Here is a 27946-nt window from a genome sequence, read left to right on the forward strand (position 1 = left end):
GCTGATAATTTTCTTTTATTGAAAGCGACATTATCCTAAACCTTTGTAAAACTTGTCAAATATTTCTGCTTGTGTAATCAACAAAATTGTTACTTTTAACGATATAGCAACGTCCAAGGACATTTAAAAGAGGAAAACACCAAGTGATTCAATAAATCATAACGCCATGATCTGCCTAGAATATCACTGCTCTTTGATCATTAAATGTTCCAAAGGCTAAAAGTCGGAGAGTTTCTTCGTGAAAAAATTGTCTAAAACAAGTTGCACAAAATCAGTAACAGTAAAATCTTACATTGTGTGCAGCAAGCTACATTTGTTAAGAACAACATATGTGAGCGAGAGCGTATAACAAAACGTTAAGTAAGAACTGTTCAACGAAATAGCAGAAGGTATACAACTACAGTCTACGCTTGGATGCTAACCATTAAAACTGAGAGCATTGCCAACAAAAACCGTCATGTTTAGCTTGCGACCGATCACAGCCCATTAACACGCCTCCAAATATAAGGTAACACCGGCCGTATCTACCGTGGACCGATGATGTCATTGAGCGCGGTGACACCAAATCCTGGGACATCGGTTCAATTACTCTACGAATTTTTTTTACCATAGGAGATTCTCACTCTTATTGCTGTAGTTTGAATGACCAAGCTGGAAATCATTTGATAACTTCTCCGTTTACCCTGACACTCTCATTAAAGCAGACAAGATAGTGGGGTATTACCTTCGCGTATAAAACAGCAAGATCTGATTTTAAACGATAAAACAATGCTAAGAGGCGGTTAATGCATAAAAACAGTATGCAACGGTAGTAGCATCCAAGACAGCAAAATCCGTCATTTTTATCTTGATTCAACGTCTGCAGACATTGATTCAATGTAAAAATGAAGGATTTTGCTGTCTGGGATCAACTTGCAACAATCAACGGTTGGAATTTAACATTGCCGAAACGCAGAATCGCTAAATGTCAAAAAAGCGTTTCGATCTGATTACAAAAGCAAGCAGTTACCCAGCCAACAAATCAGTTCTTTTTTTCCATTGGTTCACAATTTTTAGATCTGGAATCGAGGTAAATAAACGTATTTGGCTAGCTGGGTTTAAGCAACTGTAACCCACTGCGTCGTTTATCACACGTACGCTGTGAAATGTAGACATGGTGCAGTCGGAAAGCAGTTGCCAAAGCAGCAAAAACCATGATACCTTGAGCATCATAATCATCTACTCCAATCTATCGTTCCCCGATACCTCGACAACACAATAGCAAAAAAACAGGTAAAAGTTTAAAGTTCCATTGTATGCAATTAGAATGAAAACACATTCTTTCCACAGACACACAAAATGGCGCATAACATAAAAACCGACATATTTAGAAAGTTAGCGTGAAATACAATACGGTTTGTTTAACGACATTGTTGAAAATTGAAGTTTTCATTCAGCTAAAAACAAGTTTGTTAAGAGGCGCATCAACCCAAGCGAAACGATGAAACACAAATATTAGAATTGACTGCCACAACCAAAACGCCAAAGCACTTTCCAGGTACACTACATAGTAACCAGACAGCAAGTAAGTCGGTTTTTACATTGATTCAACGTCTACAGACGTTTAATTAATGTAAAAAGCTACTAATTTGCAGTCTTGGCGGTTACTGTTTTTGCCTTAAATGATGATTTTGTCATGGAACAATTAGTAAGATAGCATATAGTTTATCACAAATTGGTCATTTTCAGTTAAAAAAACACAAAAATATAGGGTTATGAAAAGGGTACGATCAAACTGAAGAAGCAACTCTTGTTCACATTCAGTAATCTTTTTATCTCATTTACATGTTCAAATCAACGTAATTAGTAGTGATTTACATTCATTAAAATAATGATGCGGCTTGTGCAATCAAAAAGCTTACAAATAAGCCTCAGAGAAACTCAGATTAAGGTAAAACAAGTTTAATAGAAAGCCATTCGATATAACCACTCATTTTCACCTCGTTTGCAGGTTGTTTCATTGATTCAATACAAAGCGTGAGACTCTCGTGACGTATGATGAGACTTCGTCACAAAATGACGTCATATGAATCGATTCATAGGCGATTGATGACGAAAAATCGCAGAATTTACACGTTCGTTTTCTACAAAAGCGAGCAGTGGCATAAAAAAACGATAAAAACTAAAACGCGAGCAAAGTTCACAAACTAAAAATATGCACCAAACTGTACAAGCGGTTAAAGCGAGGCTATATGTACAAAACAATAAGACGCGTTGAGTTGAACTGAAGCATCCTGGGATTTTGATTTTATTTTACACAATGACAAAACAGGATATCTGGGGGGGGGGGGGGCTGGATCGCTTCAACGCCGTCAGGTTGCATATCCAATCACAGGCCGTCCTGCAGAAGAGAGTAAAGAAACTTTAATAAGAGGGAAAGAAATCGGACGTTTACTTCACAAATTAGTTCGAGCATTGACTACACACATCATATACGTCATCATTATCGTAATTAATTGATGACGTCATAACAAGCGAGAAATGTAAAAGCCTGTTAAAAACAGCTTGTCCGTTCAAGCCCAGACAGCAAATCATTCGTTTTTACATTGATTCGACGTCTGCAGAATTTGATTCAATGTAAAAATAAAGAGTCATTTGCTGCCTGGGAGACTGGTCACGTGCAAATTTGAGCTGAACTAGCAGGAGCAAAAAGCAACGTCCAAATGCAGGCAAGACAGGAGATACCTGGATGGCCTTTATGTTGTTGGCGCATGCGCAGTTCAGGCGTCATTCTGCGTTAGTAAAAATAACATGCGTATCACCAAATGTAAAAAGAAGAAACTAAATATCACCACCACAAACAGTGGGCAAAGAATTTTCTGAATTCAAAGATAGTTAATATGCAATAAAAAAAACTTTGAAGATGGTTCTCCACAAGAAACACGGTTTCACAAGTTGACATTGGAATGGGAGCGCTTTCCCAGCTAGCAAAATTGGCCTTTTTAATTACTGCAAACAACATTTTTGGCAGCAGCGTGAAGGAAAGTTATATTTGTTGCTCTCAACGTCAGACTTCGACAAGGTACATCAAGTAGATTAAGATAAATAATTAGGCTGCTGGGAACAAGTATAATGTGCTTCTATTGTCAATGGACGTCTCTTTAATATGTTTACTAGAGACACCACGAAACTAAATTATAGAGTCATTGAATCACTTGATAAACCCTGATTGGAAATTAAATCGAATTGTTATCAGTCGTGATATATATAGTGACAAAATAGAAAAAAAAATTAAAAATCGTAAATCAAAACATATTTTATTTGTATGAATGGCGGATTTAGTCCAATGACATGCTGCACTCTTCACAACGAAATTTCTTGCCATTTACAAACAGCGTAAGTTGATAGAGCTTTGGTGGAGAACTTGCTGTGATTTGTGCCATAGAAGAACATAAAACCAAGTTACACCGCAAACCCAAGAAACATAGTTGGAAACGTATGAAATGGTATTGGCTCGTATGAAGTTGACCTTTCGCGCAAGAATTTAAATGGTGCTACGCAATCAAATAAAGTTGATGTGATGAAATCAACACAGTGCTACAATCTACAACTGTTGGCGTGACTTGGTTTTATATGCTTGCCGAAAAATGTTGAATTAATATAAACATATATAATTTCAGTTGATTCTGCGGCTGATACAATCCAGCTGCCTAAGTACGATACTTCGTTGTGACGTTTCAAAAGGGCAGGGGACAAAATTAGATGTGTTACTACCTAAGCAAACAAAAGCATTGTAAAAGTCACTGCAGCGGATTTAGTAAAACAGTAGGTCACGATTTGAGGTGGTGAAAATATCCAATAAATCAAACCAGTCTTTTTTGCCGTAAATTCAACGTCTGCTGACTTTGCAGAGCCGAGCCTGCAGACATTGAAAATTTATTGCAAAAAAGAGTGACCAGTTGGATGGCTTGGCACTGGGCTCGCTTCCAGTGCCCAAATTAATAGCAGGCTGATTGGCTTCTCCGATTCGTGGGCCCCATCGGTTCACACCGAAGCGATATTGCCGAATGTTGAATTAAGGTAAAATGATTGCGTTCATCATACTGGTCAACCACATGAAGCGCAACACAAGCAAATAATGAGAAGTGCAGATAGATTGATCGATTAGAAATGACCCAAAGAGCAAAATCCGTCATCTTTACATTGATTCAACGTCTGCAGACGTTGTAAAAATGACGAATATTGCAGTCTGAGGATTAGTGCCCTTTTCTGTGCTCTCTACTGCAGCGTGCGGGTGTCTGTTGTTACCATTTAGTTATTGGACTGTTTCTGAGAAAAGGTTCGCATAGGTTTGGCATTGTTTAGCCGAAAATCGTCGTGAGGCTCGTATTGTACAGCAAGCTGTGATTCAAAAATGTTTTGTTTTTCATCTGAAGTTGAAATTACAAACACAACATTGCAGTAAGGCAACCACAACACTCGTCTTTCAACAAAAACATATTTGAACCATTCTACAAAGCAGTTGTTTAGATTCCACCCAAGTTCTTGCCAAGTTAAAGCTTCATGACATCACAAACGTGGCGCAGCCTATGTGTGGCTTCGGAAAAGATATTTTTTAAATTTAATTAAGTTAGTTCTATTGCTAGATAGCGGAAAGTTAATCAACTACTTTGAATATTCAGGTCTCCCGCCAAAGTTGGATTTCAAACGTTACGCAGAGCTGCTCACTCAACCGTGAAAAACACCAACCAATCAAATTCGTTGTAATTTTGTCGTTTCAGAAAAGTTCGAAGCCACATTTGGTAGGAGGCCGACTTGCTTCGCATTAGTAATAGTATTCATTTGCAAAACTTCTACTACATGTCGTTACAACGTTGGCTTATCAACGTAGAAATGAGCGAAATTCTGAGTGCAATCAACATACCTCGTCGGTGGGATTGTTCAGCTTGTCAGCCTCCACGTCATCAACTGTTTTTCTGTCGAAGAAAAAAACAAGATGGCAACATTATCTATACCCGTCCTAATTAATCTAGAATCCATCCTTATTGCGTTGGTTCAACCCCCGCAAACTTTGTTTAAGTTTAAAAAGGATAGATCTTTTGTCAACTGGATGAGTATAAAACGTAGGCTATTGATGAAGCTGATTAGGCTGAAACAACCAGGGGTGGATCTAGCAAGTAGCCTTAGGGCTTAGGAGGAGAGGGTGATTTCAAAAAAACACAATGATGTGCAGGGCCTGATTAAGGCTCACGGGGGCCCAAGGCACAGCTAAGTTTAGAGGCCCCTATTGGCAATCGCTTTCAATGCAGAGCAGCAGTGCTCAACTGAAGCATAGCGAAATTCGCCGAAGCGTGACGATTTGGAATCGTTATTCTATTTGGCAATAGGCTAGTTACATAATTTGAAATCGTTACTCAAAAATAACAATTGTAGCCTACACACACTGGCACAACAACTTTCATCTACGCCTACGATACTAATGTAAAAACACTGGGGGCTCCCAAAACCAGGGGGCCTGAGGCCTGTGCCTTGTGTGGTTCATGGTTAATAGGGCCCTGATGATATGTGAGGTCTACAATAATCCGACCTTGCAAGTGCACCGTGAAAGAGTTACGTTTCTGTGTGTACACCCCTCCCCCTAAATCTGGTTCCTCCATTGGAAACAGCTATATGCTGCTTCATACCCTATACAAGTATGCAAAACTTCAAGAAAACCCCTTTCAAAGGCTTTCTCAGTCTGAAGATAAAGATTCAAAACCAACCAACCAGTTCTTTATGCAATCGTATCCAGGCCACAATTGTGTTCTGGGTAAAAAGAATTAGGACAGCATGGCAACTAAATTGAGCAAAATAGCAAAAACCATTCATGATTGGTGAGAGCTTTCAAGAACATACGACCTAACTTTTTTAATCAAATATAGCTGTTAAATATATCTTGTGATTTGAGCAGCTCTCTAACAACAAAATAATCGTGATGTATTGATTGGTGGCTCAAAAATAAAAGTAGAATATGTTTTGTGAAGTTAAAAATGTTGTGTGTTATTTATGTGTTGTTGTATTTGGCGTAGAAAGTCTTTTGAGGTAAAAACAAAATTATAGTTTGCCGATACCAATTAGTCTGCAAACAATTTCAACCGTTTACTCAGCAACCTTAGTTCTGACTATGCCGTAAAAAAAAAAAACAGAGCAACCTTAGTTCTGATGATGCCGTAACAAGCTATGTGATATTCAGTAGTTCGGTAAAAGTAACTTACTCGTTTTTGGAAGTACCGTTACTGCTTTTGCTGGTCTTTCGTTTCTCTGAAAAAAAAAAAAAACATAAATTACATGACAAGTGCACAAAAAGCAAAGTTAAGCTGCCTGTGGGAATCAAGGCGGTTATGAAGATAACTTGGACCGGGTACCAATCAGAGACCGTGCCCGTAAACAATATTTCTAAAAAAAAAAACAGAACATTAGGCAAAGTAAAAAGGTGCTTTTCCATCAAAAAGGAGCCGTTATTTCTAAAAAAATTTGGAATGGATGAAAACAGTGGAATTACAAAAAGACTTTAAAGAACACGTGGCGTTTTCGTATAGTTTCAGAGGCCCTTAAAAAATGCGAACCCCTAAAATTATTACAGGCCTAGGTCCAAAGGTTACTCTCAAGCCCTGTCAATACTAACAAACACAACCGTATTTATTATGACTGTTAAAATGGTGTTCTCCCAAGTCTAAACCTCTTGTCATTAGTTGCGACCATGCTAAAGCCTAGTAGACCATGAGACAAAAAGGTAGAAGTCAGATCTTATACAACACCGCCGCTATGCATGACTCGACAGATACAACAAAACCTGTTGTAAAAACAGTGGCCATGTCACATTTGAAGTTTCTGCGAGTGCTGATTAGTTTATGCTCTACTGATGACGTCATATTTATGTGCGAGCGTTTCAATGGGAGGATAATAAACCTTTTCATATATTAAAAAGCTTAATATTGTAACGGCTATTGCCATGCAATGTTGTATTGGAGACAGACAAAACACACCTAAAACACTAATTTCTTCGCTTGTTGAAGTTCTAGGCAATCATCTGAGCAGTTGGAATTCAATGCCGACAACGGCTTCAAGGCATTAATTCAAGACTGATATATATCCCCAAAGAGTTATAAGAAAATTGGAACTGTGACGAGATTTATACTTACTGACGAGGTAGCAGCCAAGTGGTATGCCAAAGACCACAAGAATCACGATAATGATGATCAAAATGATCACCCCTGTCGATACTCCCCCAGCAACCGGTTCAGTGCAGCAGAGGTCATTGTCGTCCAATTCCTTCGTAGCGTTGCCTGAAGACACACTGTTGCTTGCTAAGCAGGAAAACTGGAAAAAAGTAAGTTTTTTCAATTTCTATTCTTCATATAGTTTTGCGTCTTATTGATTCAAAAAAACGGAATTTAAAAGCTTGCCTTGGGAAGTCGGCAAATCGTTTATTTCAAAAAGTATCAAAACAATACATTTAATAAACGTAAAATTAGCCAAACATTAAATACATATTGTTACGTTGCCGTATGCACAAGTTTCATAACAGATAAGGCTTTCGAGGAACGATATGCTGAGTTCGTAAAACTCGCCAGAGTTGCCAGTGTTTGACAGTCTCCGTGGAGCAGTCCCCAAAGTGTCTGGCACGCGCATGCCTCACAAGTGGGTGGCCAGGAATGTTTTTACAATTTCAATGTAAAAACCAGTGACTTCAGCAAGTCCGTTCGATGACTAAGTGGATTGTTGTTGTCGGGGTGAACTGCTAATCGATGCGCTTCAAGACAGTTCCCCATTCAGCGACTCACAGTCGACAAAACAATTGCAGGCCACTACTCTGACAACCTCGTTGACTGCGAAAGTGCGTCAGCGTCAGCAGTTAAAAGTCTTCACAAGTAGAAAAACTTTCAAGGATTAAACTTTCAGGATTAAGTTTCGAAAAAGTTTGTTTGGTCCAAGGATAAACCTTTCTGGGATCAACCAAAATTCTGCCACTTGGAACTTTTGAAAATGATCCATTCTATTTACAAATTAAGATAAGCCAGCAAGTTACAAAAGGGTCTTTTCACAACAGTCATAACAAGGGAAAGTATAGAACTTGTTTGAAACGTTTTACACCATGGGGTTTGTTATAGAAAGGCCTGGACAACCCCGCCAGTAAATCAGTCCTTTTACCATCAATAGAAAAAAGGCTGATTTGTTCACTACGCATGGCAAAAAATACGTATACCATGATAAACAAAAACCATTGATATGAAGCACTTACCACAGGTTTTTTCATTTGCTTCTTAAACGCTGGAATCACAAGAATAGCTTTGTTTTCCTCATCATAATTTGGCTGGATGCCCTGGTATGACGTCAGTGTCACTGAAAGCGAACAAGAGAATAAGGAGAATCGATAAATGCAGCTTCAGTTGTTAGATGTTTCTTTAAACAGCTAATTTATACCAATCTCTTGTTTGCAAAAAAACAAGCCACCCAGAAAATTTTTCTGGTGAACCAAACTTAGGATGCCAACCACAGAACTATACAACAGCCCAACAAGTTTGGTTTGTCAGTTACAGGTGAAAGTATGAAGAAAACCTTTATCAATTTACGGTATTTTTTTTACTGATCTAGAGATAATAGTAGTATGATGCGGTCATGAAAACGCACAGGCGCGACAACTAAATCGAACTTTGGCAACTAGCAGTTTTTCAATTCGCCAGAACGTCCTCTGGTGTAGAATCGTATTCAATATAGTGTTAATCTTCTCATGTAATATGATCCACTTACTGGTGCAGGCTGGGTCTCCACTCGCAGTGCATGTGATGCGGACGTGGTGTGCATCTTTGTCATTCTTGCTTCCTGATATCTGCATCAAAGAACACACAAAATTACTCCCTGAAAAGCAACCGTCACCATAGGCTACGCTGCTTAATGCTAGTTTTAAACAAAATCTTGTAAAAAAAACATCATATCACTGACGAGCTAAACGTAGACGCCAAACAACACCCAGCCTTTGCTGATACCGGTGTAAAAATATTGCGTTTACATCAAAATAGTAAATGGTACAACCATTTTATCTGCTACTGCATGTCAGCGTCGAAAATAAAAACAGTTAGATTTTGGAAACGTTCCCAAAAGGAGAAGAACTTTTGGTTTTATCCTGACTGGCTATTTCACAAAATTTCCTCAATCTTAAAGACGTTTAATGAGAATACTTCCATTCCATCCTTTCCCAACCATCTACTACATTTCTGAGGGCCGAAAAGTTTGAGTTTTTTAAAAGTTCAAAGCGTTGTTATGGTAGATCCAATAGAGTTAAACCAATGCACCTCGCAAAACCTGATATTTCTTGTACGAAACTACAGAACTACGGTCGTTTCAACAGATGACATACATAACTACTATCCGCCTGCAAAAACAGCCACGAAATGAATATTCTCAACATGTAGTAAGATTGCGTCGAAGATATCTATATTCTATGAGCATTTTGAGTCCGAAATGTTGTAACATTTTATATTATGCCAGCACGTCATTCTTGAGCATACCACAGGCTCCTCAATGGTAGGCACGCATCCGATGTAGACCTTAAACTCATGTTCAGCGACCAAGTCTCTGTGGCTGATGGCTTCGCACTTGTACGTGCCGGCATCGGATTTCTTTACATTGGTCCGATCTAATACCTGGCCGGAAGACAAGAATTCGCCTGCAAAAGAATAACACTGAAGTTAAGAACTGTATGAGATGGGTGAGTAGGCCACCATGCAGTACAAGCAAATGTAATGCATGAAAAATTCGTCAAACTGTTAAGTGTTGCTTTTAACCGCCGAATTCTGTAAGCATTCATACTCTTAATAGGTCAGGCAATACTTCAAGATTTAAAGCGATTATGGAATAAAATGAAGTATACGACTATCCGGTATGCATATAAGTCGTTTTCTCTGCAGTTAAATGCGACTGTAGAAAACTGAATGCCAAACAAAGGAAAAAATGACATATTTCTCTATTTCTTCATAGACGTATCGTACATAATAAGCTAATAACCATCTAATATATTAACCATGCATGTTACATATGATGGCTTTGCTGACTAGGTAATATTCCCCGACAACACTTGATAATCTTACCGTCTTTTGACCATTCATAAGTAACATCTGTGTTTGATTGCGATGAACATTTGAAAGTCACTGTGCCCCCTTCGTTTGCCTCAGATGGCCCTTCAATTTTAGGATCGGTCATCCCTTCAAATAGAAAAGCAGTGCGTTGAAACAGCTGTCGGATGTTCAATTCAGGACGACATAACCCAGACAGCAAATCAGGCGTTTTTGACATTGAATCAACGTCTGCAGACGTTAACCCAATGTAAAAAACGACTGATTTGCTGCCTGGACAATAACTTTCCACAGTGAATACTATACATCGCAGTTGTGTAAGTTTTAGACTTGTATGTTATGAATGTGATTTCAGTGCAGTATGACAGTTCTAGAACACTATTATGCGAGACTTTCTTCAAAGACGAGATCTTAAAGAAGCAAACCTGATCCGTGAGGTTTGTTACCGTTCAAGCATCCACCTTAAAGAATGAATGGAATTGGAAGAAGGGTATATCCACAGAAAGCAAGCAAAATGGATGAAGAAAAATGTTTCAATGTAACTGTTGTTTAATCTGGAAAACCCTCTTTGCAATCAAAATTTCGTTTTTTTTTATTAAACAAAGCACAAACACGAACTTACAATTTACAACTAAGTCCTTTGGATCGTCAAACAAAAGAACCCCGTCGGCATCCATCAACATGCAATTGTATGTTCCAATGCTGTCGCGAGTGGCAAGGAAATTATATCCATCGGTTGCTTCTACTTTGTCGTCGTTGGGTAGTTGAAGGTATTTCTGGAGATACACAAAGAAACGAATTACCATAGATACTGTAAATCACCTCCACGAAATTGGAATGTCTAGGGAGCTAACTTTGTTCAGCCCCCATCTTATGGAGATGCCTCAACGTGGTGTAGAGGTAAACCCAGGCTGAAAACTAGGCTCATTCCTAGCAACTCCTGGGGATAATGGACACACGTAAAAGTCCCCAACGGCAATCTCTTTTTGGCGGAAGAGGGCAGTGCCTGACGGGCAGGCATCCTGTAAGGCGGGCACCAATGAACAGAGCACCCGGCAGCCCGTTGCAACTGGTTCCCCTGAATCTGCACGTTCCGATCTTATTGGACCGTAGTGGACATGGAGCTGGCCAAGAGTGTGTGCGTAGCCCTCGCGTAGTCACGACCACTTTAAAGGGCGGGGAAACCCAAATTAACTTTGCGAGTTTTTTGTTTCAGCGTGATGTCATTGTGTACAACATGCGTTTTAGCAATAAAAAAATCCAAATTTTGTTGCCCTCGTCTCGCTAAGGCCGCTTTTGTTTGATACCCGTTTGCGAGGTCTCGTTGCGCATCAAGCTGTGATGCTGTTCACTGTGACGTCACAAGGTACATATAGTTGTGGCCAAAAGTTTAAGACCAGACTTGATTTATGACGATTTTTGCATTACTTCAAAATACTGCATCAGATATAAGATGATGCATAAAGATGATGCAACTGAAACAATATATGATGCAGTATTTTGAAGTAATGCAAAAATCGTCATAAATCAAGTCTGGTCTTAAACGTTTGGCCACAACTATATGTACCTTGTGACGTCACAGCGAACAGCATCACAGCTTGATGCGCGCGAGACTTCGCAAACGGGTATCAAAATAACGACCGAAACCAAATTCAAATTCAATTTGAAGACAAAACCAATGCTCGGACACGAGCTGGAGCCGACGACGACTGTAAATCAAAAGTGGATCAAAAGTGTAAAAAAAAACTTACTGAAACTTGCAATAGCTATGATTGTAGTTTTGTAACAGAAATTACTGCACAAGTGCACATGGATAATAAAGTAAAATTTTGTGGCTTAAAGTACACACTTCAATGATAGGCAGGTACTGATAAAACCCAGAGGAAGATAAACATGGTCGAAAAGAGTCCACTAGCAAAATCTTTGGTGCAAAGGTCGTTTCGGTGCAAAGTACAAAAAAGGAAAAACTTAATTAATGCAATTTTCTTACCAGGGGCGCTGCCCGTGTGCGCTGTTGTCAGAGACACTCATAAACATAATGGGGTTAACGTATTTACGTGCAATTTCCAACATGGTTGGTATCTTACCTGCGTGTATTGGAAACCGGTCAGCACAGGTTACCGTCTTTGGCATTGTTTTAACGCCTAGCAACATTAAAACAACGCAAAAAATAAAAATTTCTAATTGGGAAATAACTGTTTTTGAAAATCTTTGCAAACGACACGGAAAAGAAGGTAAGTACACACCATTGGTGAAGGATTTCCATCCGAGTTGCAAGACACCGTAACTTGTGTGAATTCATCGACTGTACTAGACGGTGAGATAATGGTACGGACGGCGCTTGGGTTATCTGAAGAGATCAAAAGAAAAAACTGTCACACAGAGCGGTGCTCTTCAGCAGGAGGTTCCGCGAGGGCTTCTCGTTTTTTTTTAGGGAAATTGATTTCTTGCTTCAGCGATATTGATGCATCATTCTTAATTGTTAGATCACCGTGTCGCATTCACACTCCAAGTAAGCCAGCTAGTTGAACTAGAGATTGACTGTAGTCAATAACCGAATAAGAAACATTCATAATTGCTGCGCCATTGTTAGGCTATCAACAAGAACGTTATTGTTTTAATCCACTTTTTGGGAGTAGAGGTTCTGTGACAAACGCGAAAGTAAATCAGGGATTCCGCGATGACAAAAAAGTTAAAGAGGGCTGACTTAGAGCCTTAAACAACGCCACATACTCACGCGGCGTGTGTAGCCTAAGAGGTAGTTTAGCGCTTTGTTAAGTTAACAATTACATGTTCTTTGTATCCTTTATTTGGCGCCGAACCATTGGAATATTGTTTTCTAAATTTGCAACAATGCAAATTTGATGCAAAATCATCAACGTAAAGTGATAATAATGATCAACTGAATGTTAGAAAACAGAGCTTGGTTTATCAAAGGCTTTCAAAATGGTTCCGGTTAACATGTCCTTCCTTGTGTAAAGCAGTCAGAATAAATCACGGCCAAATGAGGTCATGTTGTAAATACAATACAAATTTATAAAAAAAATCATTAGCAATAAAAAGTAAAGCTCAACACACAGGTCCTCAACTTCTTTACTCTCGTTTTCACCCGTCACCGACTATCTAAGATCACTTTTCACACATCAACTTTTTATGATCAGATTTTGGATATTCAACATGAACTTCGTCTTTTCTTCTTTCCTAAATTACCTTTTTGATAGAAGAAATCTATCCCCGAAGGTAAATTTATCCCCTGTTAAGAATTTTAACAGTTACAGAAGGTCGAAATGTAAAAAATACTGTTGAAATTAATATCAAGGGTAAACACTGCTTGCAACTGTACAGCAAATGAAAACCACAGCCACAAAACCAGCAAATACAGGAGACAATTTTTTTAAATAATAACATGATGATGTGTTTTATCCAACGTTGTGTAATTCGCTGATATGTGTTGCTTTTTAGCTAATACCAAAGCAGACAGCGTCAGCGCAGCCGAGTACCTTATTACCCTGAAATTAAAAAGAAACAGATTTCTTACGTTTGACTTCAATAGGGGACAATTCGTCTGAGATAACTTCTTTGTCTTCGGAAGTGATAAAAGCGGAACATGAGAAGACAGCTTTGTCGAGCGATGCAGTTGGGATGATTCGAAGACGGGCCGATACATTGAATGTTCCATCTACGTTTGTCTGCTTCGTTTCTTCGAACTCGCTTTGTGGAATCGACCATTCCTTATCTGGGAGGAAGAAATTGGCCAAAAATGACACGTTTGTTGCATGTTTACTGCAGTTGCCCTGCGCAATAGTTCAATAATTCATGAAAAATATCCTCTGCTTAATCAGTCAAGTATATTTTCTAAATAAATTTAACACGTTTTTGGTGTGATTCATATCAACACACACAACTGTAACTACTAGCAATCGCATGACTGTAAGGGTAACAGTATGTTAACGCAATCTGGTGACATATCACCCTCTTCCAATCTGCCTTGAGCCAGCATGGAAGCAGCACGGCTCATAAAATCACATGGAACCCTGTCAAGTAACCCATGTTGATGCGCAATCTGCTGCAAGCGGAGATAGCGAATGATTATTATGTTAACGCTGCCATTGAGATACTTATAAAACAGTATGACACTCAACATGGCGGCCTGCATACACTCGGTGGTTAACTCAAAATTTGCATAAATAGGTTCTTCTGGTTAAAGCGCGTGAGATTTTCCAAGAAACCAAACTGCAAAAGTGAATATTTTTATTATTGACACTGATATGATTTGTTGTTGGCAACCGGTGTGCCATTCCTAAAGCTTGGCACTGTCAAACGACACACATCTATCATTTCAATTCCATCTGCAAGCTACAATCCAACAGTTCAAACATCAACATCTCAGACAGCAAGGCAATCGTTTTTGACATTGATGCAATGTCTGCAGACGTTGAATCTCTCTGGGATAACGAAAGGAACTTCAAGTGGTCCAAGTTGACCTGAAGCTGCCAACATTACAACACTGTCTGAGTGAGATCTTCAAGAGTAAATTCAGGTTATAAAACTTTTAGCAGAAACATAAACTCGATCATTTTTCATCAACTGTCTGCTTGAAATCGATTTTGGTAAAACAGCGGCTATAAAGCTTAGCCGGTGTGCTGGTGGTGACTTAGCTAGCAAAATCACTTCTTTTTCAAATTGATTCAATGTCTTCACTCGTTGAATCGATGAGAAAAAGGAATAATTTGTTGGCTGGGGGATTTTTGTCAACAAGACTCAAATATCAGTTGGATATCAAGTCTTCTTTTTTAAAATTAATAAGGATAAATTGAAATTGAGGTTTCAAATCAAAATTGATCGACGAAGTACATCTGGCTGATGACACTTGACACATTACAACACAGGAATTTAGACACATCGGTTGTGGGTATGTATTATTTAATTTAATGCAATGGGGCCTCGCCAACTCACCATCTTGTGCATGTGGCTCAGATATTCAGACTGCATACCGACCCAAGGATAGACATGTAAACCTAACAACGCTAGATAAACACACAATCCATTGGCTGCTGCGCCTGGATATAACAACGCGACCTGCGGTGGCCTCAAACGCAAGAATATTTAATTCAATAAATAATTATGAAACAAAGAAATTGTCCAACCAACACTTTCAGGCCGCGGCAGTTTGTGTGAAACAAATCACGACAGCACTATTCAATTCAACTCTACCTAATACGTTTGAATAAAAAAGCAATGAGCGAAACACTGCTGACCATCGCTGTCATTGTCAATTCTTGCCACATTCGAGTGCCGAGAAAATATGAAAAACTATAAAACAAGAGACAACAATAAATAGCTGGAGGAAAATTTTGTTGTTGACAAGTCAGTTGAAACCTGCCTTGTGCTGTAAATATTTTATGTTGGGTAGTCATGCGTGACGGCGTTTACTTCAAATTGTCTTACCTGGAGGGTAAAGCTGCTGACGTAACAGCGCGCCATAGCGTTCCGCTTGATTGGACAGGTTTTAACGACACAAAAATATCTCTTTTTACGGACGCTTCACTCAGAGTACAAGTGTTTGAAGCAGTCACCACTTGAGTTTCGTTTCAACCGGTTGATGCTTCAGGCAAATGTAACTGATATACGGTAATTGTGCGTGCGTGAATGTGCATTGTGCAGTCCCATGGAAATTTGAAACGATTCAATCTAACCCAGGATACAACAACACTGAGTGTCTTCTGCTAAGCACTGCTTGCGGACATGCTTGGAAGAGCATTTGCACTGCTACGACAAACGTTGCTTTTAAATTTATGAAACCAATCAGTTTTGCACATCGTAGCAGTTAAGCTACATCACCTTTGCGATTTTCAAGCTCATACCCCGCAAAGCAAAATCCAAACCTTACAGGAAATCATTCTAATGTTTTAACAACGTCTCCATGAAATCTAACTAAACTAAACAAAATCAATGTCACAACAAACCACTTTCAAAGGTGATGTTTTTTTTCTTCCAATTTGCTTAAAAGCTCACCTTGGTAAATGCCGATTTTTGTGCATAAGAAAATACACCCTTTCACATTTCGATTTGTTGATTTTATTGACATGACAAAAGATAACAATCAAATGTTAAGAGTAATCTCGGCATTTAACATTCGCAATTTCTGCCATGACTTTTCATGGAACAGAAGTTGAAAGCCTGCCCTGTCCTATGACGTTGCATAAGCTCCCCAGCCACGTTTCTGAAGTGAGCATGATAAGTTACCCAAAAAGCGCAGTATTGATAATTTAACTTTCTAATAAATATTAGATTAACCAGACGATCCAATCATTTCGCTCCTTATAGAAGCAATATTTCTCTTGTGAAAGTAAGCTTATCAAACACTCAATAACTTTAACCATATTTCTTGAACTGTCATAAACGTGTTCTAGACTTGAAGAAATAAAACTTATTTCACGTCTTTGCAACACTAGCCCATGCAAAAGCATACCGTGCTTTATGATTCACATTCAAAAACAGTAAAAACCAGCAACACTAGATGCAAAATTACTCACCAAGTTGCTGTGAAATTCCATAGAAATTGATTTTGCTTGGCATCGGGTAAGCGTTGGTGACGTCGCATCTGACAATGGTGACAGTGGGATCATCTTCTTCTTCGTTGCTGGCAGGTGCTGTCGTTTCTTCTGGCTGGTCAGATCCAGTTGGCTGTTCATCACCGCCCTCCGTGTTATCTGTTTTAAGATGAATTAGCTTCCAATTAGCGAGCCTACTTATTAAAGCAGGACAACTCAGACAGAGTTGAACCTAGGAATGGATCATACTAAATTCAAGGTTTCATGAAATGAATCCAAAGCGCAAGTTTCTTGATTACACGTTTTAAACGCTCTCATGTCTAATTCACAAGCTTGTCTTATGTCTAATTACTGTACAGTATATCGCTCCACAGTGTTTAAAAAGCAACTGAAGATTTGATAAGTTTTCAAGGCAACCGTACAGTTATGGAGCTTGAATTAAAAAATTGTCACTCAATCCTTGCCTTCAACACAGATTAGAAAATTGCTTCTTGAAAGCAAAAAACATGTCACTAGTTAGCATTGGAATATAGCAACACGCACTTTAGGAACAATTCTTTCAATTATTCGAAGTCAAAGTGAGCTGAAGATCACATTGGCCCGCTAGCAATATCTGCAGTTCACATTGCTATCAACGTCATAAACATATTTCTCGAACCATTTGAAAGGTGAAAATACCAGGTATGCACATGTGCTACTCTACAGTAGAACAGTGAAGAAATCATTCCGCTAAAACCAATCGCCAAGTCTGCGTCCGCACTGAAAATCACCTTCTGCTGCAGTGTTGGAGTTTTCAGTTGGACTTTCTGGTTGTTCGGGTACCGGTCGAATATCCAAAGCAATTTCAACGCCTTTAATCGTGACAGTTGGAATGTCTGCAAATACACGCGTTTGATTAACAGAAAAATTAAAGAAAGGGCAGAAAGTAGGCTTATACACCCGAGCCCAATCTAACCAAATCAACTAAAATTTAATGTAAAGTTTTCGCCGGACAAGTGTGGTGGCATCATCAGTACATCACTATGCATCAAAAAATCAAATTTTCGAATTAAAATGGAATTTATCTTGGAAGACAAAAAACAAATTTATGAGATTTCAAAATCTGGCCACCAACTTATTCTTCTCGGCTGCTTTACTCGGACGACCATACGGGCTCACTTCGAAGTTGTAGATGGAAATTATTAGGCTATGGAAGAAATTCGAGATCATGCGTAGGCTCCAAGTTTTAAGCGCAAATAAATTTCTATAATTTTTGTATCTCGTCCTGTCATGGCAACTAACTATGACCTTACATTCCTTTCTTTGAAATGTTCTATTCATTATACATACAGACGCACGTTGAAAAGATCTTCCGACCTTTCAAATGTATTTGTGACATTTACCAGGGTTGCAGCTCTAAGTGAAAGCCATTGTTGCGCACAGTGTTAGTGCAGGTTACAAACAACCATACAAACCATGCCGTCAACATGAAATCACAAACAAATAAAACAGAAACTTACTGAAAACATCGATAGAAAATCCGATTCTTTTGGTCTCAAGCAATGTCTGGTCTTCAATTTCGCATTCGTACTCAGCAACATCGCTCACGCTGATGTTCAAAATGGTGAGATCAGCAAAGCCAGCTGGTAACATACAATAAAAGTATATGGTTATATATGATGATATGAGATTCAGAAAATAGCATATAAGAAAAAAACATGAGGCATTACGAAGGTAAATAGGTTCTCGAGATTAATGAGATGTCATCTGAGACCGGAAGGCAATAAACGGCTTTGTGGTGGTTCGTTCATGAACGAACGTAGGGTACATAGCTAAGTGGTGAGAGCCCTGTTTAAACGCTCGAAAAGGGTACGGGTTCGACACAGCTCAAGAGCGAGTGGCCGTGTACTTGGCGAGACACTTTAATGGTATGCCTGAAGGTTGACGCAATGGTTGGCTTTTCTTGCCTTGTCGTCTACTTAATTTACATCTTTTACCATCGGATGTGAACCTGAATACGACAAAAAATTGGTGGGTGAGACTGTGGGTAACTTATGTTTAAATGTCGAAGTGTGTGTACAGCGTATGCTATACCTACAGCTGATTACAATTTTTAGAAGCTAAGAGAAATCATTTATTCAAACACTTAGATAAACTATGAAAAAACTGGTGTAATTGCAGAAAACAAAAAAAGAAAATCATGCTGCATGATAACCGCTCACTAACTCGACAAATTCCCTCAATAAAAGAGATAGGCCTGCGTATAACAAAATGTTGTTCAAAGGATAAACGTCCGTCATGTCAATGGATTTGCTTTGGTTTGTAGCTTTACTGGTGTTTGTTAAAGAAAAACATAACAAAAGAATAAATCCATATAATTTTATCTTCAAAAACTCTGCATGCATGGAATCTCTTTGCAAGATAAGGAATAACACAATAAACGGATGGGGAAAGTCGAATTTTTTAGATACCGGTAGGCTAAATGCAAAAAGAGCTATATCAACAAATTCATTATTATCATACCATTGATCGTGTGTAGAAGGCTATTATTTACTTAAGGTCTCAGAGATTATGCGTATGGGTTGACTGTTACGCGATATTTTAACAATCGGTTACTTCAAAGAAGCCAAACTGTACCATTAAAAATTGTTTTCCAGGCTATGGCTTTTCGTCATAAACATATTTGTTCAAGATAAGGGTCAAAATAAAGTCATTGTACGAAGTATGTTAGCATAAATTCAAGTAATACCATGCACGTTGTCCGCAATTACATGAATTAGGTTGTTTAGTGCAATCTATGCCGGTAGAAAAAGATAAATCAGTTAGTTGTTATTACAATGTGGTCATTGTACTCGTGCATCAGGCTCAAAAAATTTGCAGCAACAACAAAATCCTGCATAAGTCTATGATGAAATAGAATCACAAGACTAGAAACTACTATCATTCTTTTTGTCGTATGGGTTAATGCCTGGTAGACTTAGATTGAGTGAACGAGAAAGCAAGAAAAGCAATTTTTGTGATTACTTTCAAACATGTCAGTACAATCTTGCTCAAAACACAACGTGCGTTTGATAAGTGTTGAATTGACGCCCTTCTGAGCGTCGTCCAAAGGTGTTTACCCAGGGAGAATTTGAGCCCGGTACCAACCAAATCCTCGGAACTCAAATTAAAACACTTAAAAAAAAACAACGAATACAAGACCGTTTCTTCAAGTTCACGGGCTCCTTAGAAAGGTTCTGGGCCCCTAAAATCATCCCCGGCCAGGGTCCAAAAGTACCCCCTGCCGACGCTACTGTGTACCCCCTGCCAACACTTTTCCTTAGAACGCGACTAACGTTATTGTTACTAAGTGTATCGCTGATGGGTCAAGTACACAGAAATGTTCACTTTTTCCTTCTGTGGTATGCAACACAGGCTGACTGCTGTTTTGTGCAGGCTAAGCTTTGTGTGTGCTTCACTTGATGACAAGAATGCATGCTTGCTGCAGCATGGCCACGCCTTTCCCACACGCAAAACATGAATATGACAATTCAGAAATAAAACTTCGGTGACAGCACCCCGCATGACAAATATGTATTGCAGGTGCACAGCAATGTCGTCTACATTATGTACTGTATGCCTTCAACACAGACAAAAAGTGAAATCAATGTCTACAGCCTACTATGCAGTATATACGTCGGCAGTCAAAACGGTAACAAGTTGTATAGCTTGCAACCAAAAGTGAAAACACTTCATTGTTGGTGTGACGTTGTCGCATCTAGGCTGGTTTGCTTGCATATGATGGCAAACGTTAATTTCAACGCGTCATCAAAATTCGTATGACAAAACAATTATACAAAAACGAACGCAATAATGCAGTGCACTGGATTAGAGACTGTTTTACTATTCAACCAGAATCGAAAATTTAAAACGCAACAATTGCAAAAATGACGAAATAGCACCTACAAAAGACAAGTATGCTTCAGCGATTTCTACTACATGAAGTTTTTCGCGAGAATTTCGCTTGCGGCAATGATACACATGAAGATGTGCGATAGATAATACGCTCTAAGTAATTCCAAAAATTCAAGCCTCGTGCTCAGCACCAGAGTTTCACTCAGGAAGGAAACGTCATTTTTACATCGTTTTAACGTCGCCAGACATCAGTTATCATTTTTTTACATCGTTTCAACGATGACAGTCTTCAGCACAGTCACGTGACTCACTACCTGTCTCAAGCTAAAATCAGCAATCTTTCAGCCAACCTTAAAACGGTTGAAGAAATTAGAGAATTCCCAAATAAGGTTTTTGTGCTGAGCAATGTCATGAAGAAGCAACACACCACAAAACAGCTTTAGTTTGTCAGTAGAAATTAATGGATCTGTGGAGTTTATCCACAATTAAAGCTGATCATATTATAGCGTTGAAACACACTAACTTTCCGATAAAAAAATATTTTACAAAGTGCGAAGGAATACTTTCCCATAAACCACAAGCCTGGTATTTCATTCGTTTGTAAATGGTAAACAAGCAAGAAATTCACTGAAAATGTAAAAAAGCGATCTAAAAATATATATATTCAAATCATCCGCCCAGCAGGCAACCCTGGGTTCAACCCGGACAGCAAATCAGTGTAAAAAGCTGTTGATTTGGTGTCTGGGAAATTTGACTCAGAGTTTGTTCTTTTACAAGAAGAAAACATAATATATATATACACATAAATTTAGAATGAGACATTCGGTTAGCTAATTAAACGGGTAGGTGGTTTAACAATTTGTGTTTGAGGTGTCTCGTCACTGAAGATGTCGTTTTTAAGCACAATTGACGTTGCAGAAATGTCCCAAAAAGAGGTGTGTTGGTTCTAAAATGATGTTGTTGAAAAACATTTTAAGAGACAATTTGTCTGAATAGTAGTATGCGAGTGGTCATGTCTATTCTTCTATGTATAAGGATTCTACATTTACTAACGCTACAACAACATACAAGTGATGCATTCAACTTATCCTCGGATATAAAGTTTTTTTAAATCACGTCATTTGAAAATTTTACCTCGAGCAAATTTCTATTGTGAAAGACCATTGTATAAAGTTTTTCTTTTGTTATCAACTGTGGCGTTTAAATCAGCAACAAACTAGACGCCGTAGTCTATGACCAAATATGGTAACCGCCCGGCTTGTTCAGCGTTCGTCAATGCCGACAGAATAGGATCAGATTCAGATAGCTTCTCGTCACTCCAAAAAGAACACAAATTACATCATTGTAATCCCAGAAAAATAAAAGGAAAGTTAAAACGATATGAAAATGGTAACTGTTGCTTGTCAGCGGTACCTTTCTCAACTTTTTACTTTGGCAGCCTCTTAGTTGCACCTGTGTGAACAATGTGAACATCAATCTCATAAGATTTTAGAGATATTTCACATGGTTGTCCAGTGTCCACGCAATTTTTGAATTTGTTCGTACAATTTATATAAGCAATACAATTGGATAACAATTCAAATTTCAAATTTTGATTGAAGACAGAACACAGAAACTTTACGTCTCAGGGCAGATGGATCACACCTCCTCTCATCAGGGACGGATCCAGAAAGTTGTCTTCGGGGAGGGGGTCGATTTCAACAATGATGTGTAGGTCTACATTAATCCGACCTTGCAATTGCACCCTAAATAAAGTTACTTTTCTGTGTTTTAAGGGGGGCGATGGCCACAATCGCCCCCTCTCTGGATCTACCACTGGCTCTCATATCACATAAAAAGTGAAAACACAATCATGAATAAAATTGAAGAATTGTTGGTTTAATGCCGAGAGTACTTTGATAACAAACGATTAATCATGCAGAAAAATGTGATAAAATAATGATCGTCTTTTCGTGCTGAAGATGAATATATTAAAGCTTTCCAAAGGATACCTAAATTATAGTCACTTTCTAAGGTTTGGCGCTAGCTCCGTAGGTTTTTTATCCCTTAAGGAATTTTAATGTTTGAAACACCTGCAAATATTAATAAACTGTGCTATGTTCAAAGAAACATGCGGTGTGGCGGTTTATTTCTTTGGGAGAGGCAGGTACGATCTAAAACGTACTTTTTCATTAATTTGCGCACTATTTTTTGAGCAGTGGGGCAGGTTTACAGAGACAGGGAAAAAATTACGTCAAATCTGCTACAAGGTCGTAAAAGTTGAAACCATACACAAATATGTGTGCACTTAGACAGTACATGATAATGGCATTCTGTGATAAGTATGCGTCTAAAAAAGTTCGGCTTGGTCTCACCTTAACTAAGCAGCCTGAACTGTAAGCTTAGATAACTCACTAACTCACGCATGACAAGTGTATATCACCTAAGTGAAACAAACTACCTGAAAGCACCTCATATTATTCAACTAAAAATTGAACAAAGCATGGATGATGCGCATGAACAAAAATAATACAACAAACGAACGTAGGAACATGGTGGCAAGTTGTCAAATGAAAATCAACTTGAATTCGATGAAACGCCTTGTTTACTAAACCCAAGGATCTTTAATTGCGATCACTGTTAGTTTTTTATAATTGCAGCATAGAAGTTAATTGGCTGGTTTTGAATCTTTATTCTTAGACTGATTAAGCATCTGATAAGATTTCTTGCAGTTTCTCATACTTGTAGAGGCTTTGAACCACTGACGCATGCCCAATTACCGAGATTGGCCACTTGCACCAAGTTACTTACAGTAGATCACAAGATTTGCTGAAGACAAAAGCGGTGGAGTTTGTGGTGTGGCTTACTTGCGAATCTGTCAGAGCTCAGTTCGATGTTGCTAGGAGCAGTAGGATAAGTGAAGGAATCGTTCGGATCGAAACGACTAATGCCAATTTTTACTGAAGATGAATCCTTGGTCTGCCACCAAGCAGCCTGTACGTCATTCACGTCCGAGTTAGCTGCAAAGTAAAGATTAAAAGGTTTAATGCAAAATGATCTAGATTGCATAAAAACAGCAATTTTTTAACACAATGGAATTTTGAAGTCGCCTTGGCGATAAATAAGGTAACAGATAAATTGTTGTTTTGAAACATGAGCTTCGAAATTTTCGTTCCGAATAAGTGCACTTAAAAATGAGATGAATTTAAACCTAATTTAAAAAAGTTCCATCGTCAAAGTCGGAACAGTTACTACACAATTTTGTGAACCACACTAGAAAAAAGTTGAAGTCAATAGCTTTGGAAATTACCAACTTAATGAAATTATAAATAGTAGTGGAAGTTTAAGAAACAAATGATTTAAACATTTAGCCTAAATATCAACAAATTCCAATTATTACAACAGTCATTTGACTTCCTTGCCTTCTCGTCCACTTAAACAAAATCTTCAACTACCGGGCAAAAGCCTGGATATGACATATATAATAATACGGTATAGTGAGAAGGCGTTCAGCCTAGATTACGATTTACTGCTCTGAGGAGACCATATACAACAGTCATTACTTCCACATGTTCGTAGGTAGGCCTACTATGTCCTGTAGCTACACTTTTGTATTCCAATATCCAGTCAAAAGCAAAAAAACACGTATTGTTTCACAGAAGCCTAACTGGCCACTGACAAGTTATATTTCGTGGTCCAAAATGTATGTTTTTGCTATGCTTATTGGTACAATTTGCAGAACTATTACACCGCTGGTTAACTGATTTACTATTTTCTACACAAACGTTCATACATAAATCTACACATTTTGATGACCATTTGAACTACCACAAAAATAGAACTGTTAATTCTGAAACAAACAATCGTGTATTGTTTGTCAAAAAAGTGCTTGTATTTACAGTTTTTCGCCATGCAAAATCGTAAACAAAGCTTATGCGTGGAGATGAGATGTCCTTATGGCTAAAATTGAAACTAAAAACTATCATTGTGCACCATAAGTGTGTTGTGTTATAAACAGTTCCAATGTGATTAGTATAACCGGAGCTTAATGCATATGCCCTTCTGTTATTAATAATTCATTGCAGTGAGCTCAGAAGAGGTAACCTACACCACTACTTACGTATATTGAAAAGGCATGATAGTGTGGCGTCTTCCTTCATAGGAAATAATGAAGAACCGGCATAACTTAGCGTTGTTTCGCTTTGTACCGTCACACAAAGACCTGCAAACAGATGTGAATAACAAAATGAAATGTCAATAAACGGACAGTTGTTTGTAACAATCTTCTTGCAAGATTTTGTGAACTTAGCAACGACCCCTAATGTTTTTTTACGCAAAGGCGTATTAGAAGGCCGGGAGTTTGGGAACTTTTCTTGTGGTCCGGACAGTATAAAAGACTGTTTTTAGAAAGATACGAACAATTTAAAACAAAATACGTAAATATTTACCACCTAAGTGTGGAAAAAGTTTTTGTGTTCTTTAAAAGATCTAATTTAACAAAAAAGAGGCCGCTTTTATTTTTAAATTTTTGGATTGATTCACTTAATTATTAGTCTGCCTTCACCACCCATGAAGCAAACAGACGAGCCACTCCTGTTTTTACGTATCCTACCTTCACAGCATGTTGTGTGGAGGTCAGTTTCAGTGATAAGATGACCACAATCAATAGACTACAGAGGCAAAAACGGTATTTATTGTACTGTATAGTTGCTTTCAAACTGCAGTTTGCGAGGCTCTTTGAAGTGCTCTAAGTATTTTCCAGAAAAAATATCGAACAAAAATCGAAGGAATTTTTTTTAGACCCAATACTGTATGATCATATCCATGTGGCTTTTTGAAAATATGTTAATCTGTGTCACCCAAGCGTAAATTTAATTCGCTGTTTCATACACGGATTTACTGATTGTATTGTCCACAAATGTCTCCTTCATCATACAAGGTAAGCTACGCTATCACTTCCAAAAAAAAAAATCAATTCTTTGAAGTAAGGAGCGTTAAATCTTAAATGTGGGCTACAGTGAAGATAATGAATATACCTCGTCTTCGAGGACGATGGTCTTCGTATGAACTTTATTAGTGAAATCTTGAATGACTAAAAGTCCAGTCCTAGCTTTAAAAGTTCCGTTGCATTTGAGGCATCTAAAATCTTTTGAGAGAGCTGGTTGTGGGTGCTGACGTTTTTTTCTCTGTTTTCTTTGCTTTTTTAAGTTTGAGATCTGCTCTTCTCAAACGTGGCAGCGCCTTCATGAATGGTATTCAGTGTATTCAAAAAAGAAGCACTTTTGTTTTAGAAATGATTCGGGAAATGGAAAGTGGTGAGGGGTTTATCTCACGATTTACCGGTTGAATAATTTCCAAGCTCTCGCCAACATGCGCTCTAAGCTATTTTCCCGATTTTACATCCAAATCAAAAATGAGTATCCAAGAACTAAACATCCGGATAAAGAATTTGCAGAGCAAACCATGTGGAATATTCGAGCTTTCCATTGGTTTTCAAAGGTCGCTCCACAACAGATTGTCTGATGAAATTGGCTGCTTCCTAAAACAGCAAACTGATACATCTCCAAGCACAATGTTGCATTAGTAACGATAATCCGTTTCCCGATAATCCATATCTACTTGCGAAGACTGCCCAGCCCAAGTGACTCCGTTAGATCGCATTGACCTCGTCAGGGATTCGGCGAAGTCTGTTTGGTCCTGCAGAAGCCCATTGAAGTGGCCGAGTGTTTCCCAATAGCCACGTTTAAAAATTATCACTATTCCGACATATGTTCTCTTTGTTAGTCCACAAAACGATGTAGTTCGATGTTTTGTTGTTTATTTTCGATTTTTGAAGCAAAACGCTAATTTATAACACATGCAAAGCCTTCACTAGGATCCACCGTTGCAAGATTCAAAAATATTCAAGAAGATTTCCAGAAAAAAAGTTGTATTTGAAATGATTTTCTTTTTGAAAGATATAAAACGGTAACGGTATAAAACCAGAAATTTTATGCCGAAAAATGATTGGGATCTTATCCCTAGCCGAAAAACTTTTCTGATTCGATGTCATTTCAACGTCGCAATACGTTTCCCCATGCCCGTGAATTAACATAGGCTATGCCTATTGCATTGCACACCATGAAGCGTAAGATCTTCTAGAACTACAAGTGCATAGTCATTTCCCTATCCCAAACCTTACAGAATTTGCAATGATAGAAAGTACAAAATATACCCGAACACGTCAACTGGAAAAATGCGTTGTTTGTATGAAGTTATAACTAGTTAACTAGTTTGATAACATTTGTTGTTGAACGTTTTTTATGTGTCCACTCGTCATCCATTTGTTCCTTTTTAGTAGATGAGACTGTCGTTTGTCACTGCTAGCAGGGGTCGCCAATTTTTGCAGCCCTTTTGCCATACTTCCCGGTTGTTGGGGTTAGAAAGCATCATCTTGCTCGTTATTTTTGGCATTTTACATGCCCAATGTTGCACGAACGTTGTATGAGCCCAATTGCACAAAACAAACTCGTTCAATTCAACTGAGGGTTGGCTTTGTGAAAACAAAGAAAAACTTGTTCTTTCAGTTTCAAATTTTCAACTAAAACGTCACTATCTAAAGCTTGTCGAGCCATAACAGACTTAATATCTTGACTTAACACAACTCGTATTTTAATGCACGTGTGAAGCGTAGAAATATTTAGCAGCAATTCTGAGGTCAGTACAAGGTAAAATAACCAAAAGTGTCAAATAAAATTTCTTTTTGTAAAAGTTGCTTCTGCTTTATGTCCATACGGTGACACATGGATAAGGGCAGGCGCCAAAAGCGATCTTTCTATTCTGCAGTATACTTTTCACATTCGTTCGGGTGCTACTGAATTACATCAAGTAACCTGAGAGTAATTTTTACTCCAGTACGTTGAAAGTAAGAAGAAACGTTCACCCATCAACTGCATTAAAATATATAACTTATATAGTTCAAGCAATTACGCGAAACTAACGCTGCTTTACATAACGACCCAAAATTGGCCCTTTTCAGCGGGACAATCCAACCATTACCCCATTGTAGTCGTACGTAGGAATTATGATTGGAGATCTAGCCTGTCAACTTTTAACCTGTTGCCGGTTATTAACTTGCTTGTAGTTTCGACTGGAAAAAGTTGCAAATCCGAGAAATAAATCTCAGTTAAAATACGCAACTCCAGATAACCGAGGTTCTGAAACTTACGCAATAGTGCTTTCATGCAGACGTTTAATATAAAAATTTAACAAAAAATAACGTAGTTCACTTACCGCACAAGAACCATCCAAGAAAAACCACTCTTAAATCCATTGTACAATTATGTCCTGTTCAAGATGTTACGAATCGTGCTATCTGTTTGTCGCTGAAGTGAAACCGTAGCACAGGCCAGTAATCCAAGCTTAGCGTGTTATTCAATATCTTAATCAACTAGATAATAATGATACGTT

General features: G+C 38.3%; 1 protein-coding gene across 4 annotated transcripts; it reads right to left on the bottom strand.

Annotated features, from left to right (window-relative positions):
• Positions 1–27944, bottom strand: LOC145768653 (cell surface glycoprotein MUC18-like). 4 transcript variants are annotated; one of them, XR_014288964.1, is made up of 19 exons: positions 27770–27944; positions 24618–24719; positions 23365–23517; positions 18145–18267; positions 17416–17520; positions 16628–16804; positions 13630–13827; positions 12338–12441; positions 10714–10867; positions 10107–10220; positions 9528–9685; positions 8770–8848; positions 8261–8361; positions 7161–7338; positions 6234–6279; positions 4904–4955; positions 4288–4380; positions 2725–2771; positions 1–2380 (listed from the first exon to the last, which is right to left on the bottom strand). XR_014288964.1 is itself a non-coding variant. In XM_082580208.1 (18 exons), the coding sequence occupies exons 1-17, from the start codon at positions 27807–27809 to the stop codon at positions 2760–2762; spliced, it is 1896 nt and encodes a 631-aa protein (XP_082436334.1). In that variant the 5' UTR covers positions 27810–27944; the 3' UTR covers positions 1–2380; positions 2725–2759. The 4 variants fall into 4 exon arrangements, 3 of the variants coding, with proteins under 3 accessions (XP_082436334.1, XP_082436333.1, XP_082436335.1); XM_082580208.1 differs by lacking the exon at positions 4288–4380; XM_082580207.1 differs by lacking the exon at positions 2725–2771.
• Between the last annotated feature and the right edge of the window lie 2 nt (positions 27945–27946).

Source organism: Aplidium turbinatum, chromosome 4 (genome assembly GCF_918807975.1).
Source record: "Aplidium turbinatum chromosome 4, kaAplTurb1.1, whole genome shotgun sequence".
NCBI lineage: Eukaryota > Metazoa > Chordata > Ascidiacea > Aplousobranchia > Polyclinidae > Aplidium > Aplidium turbinatum.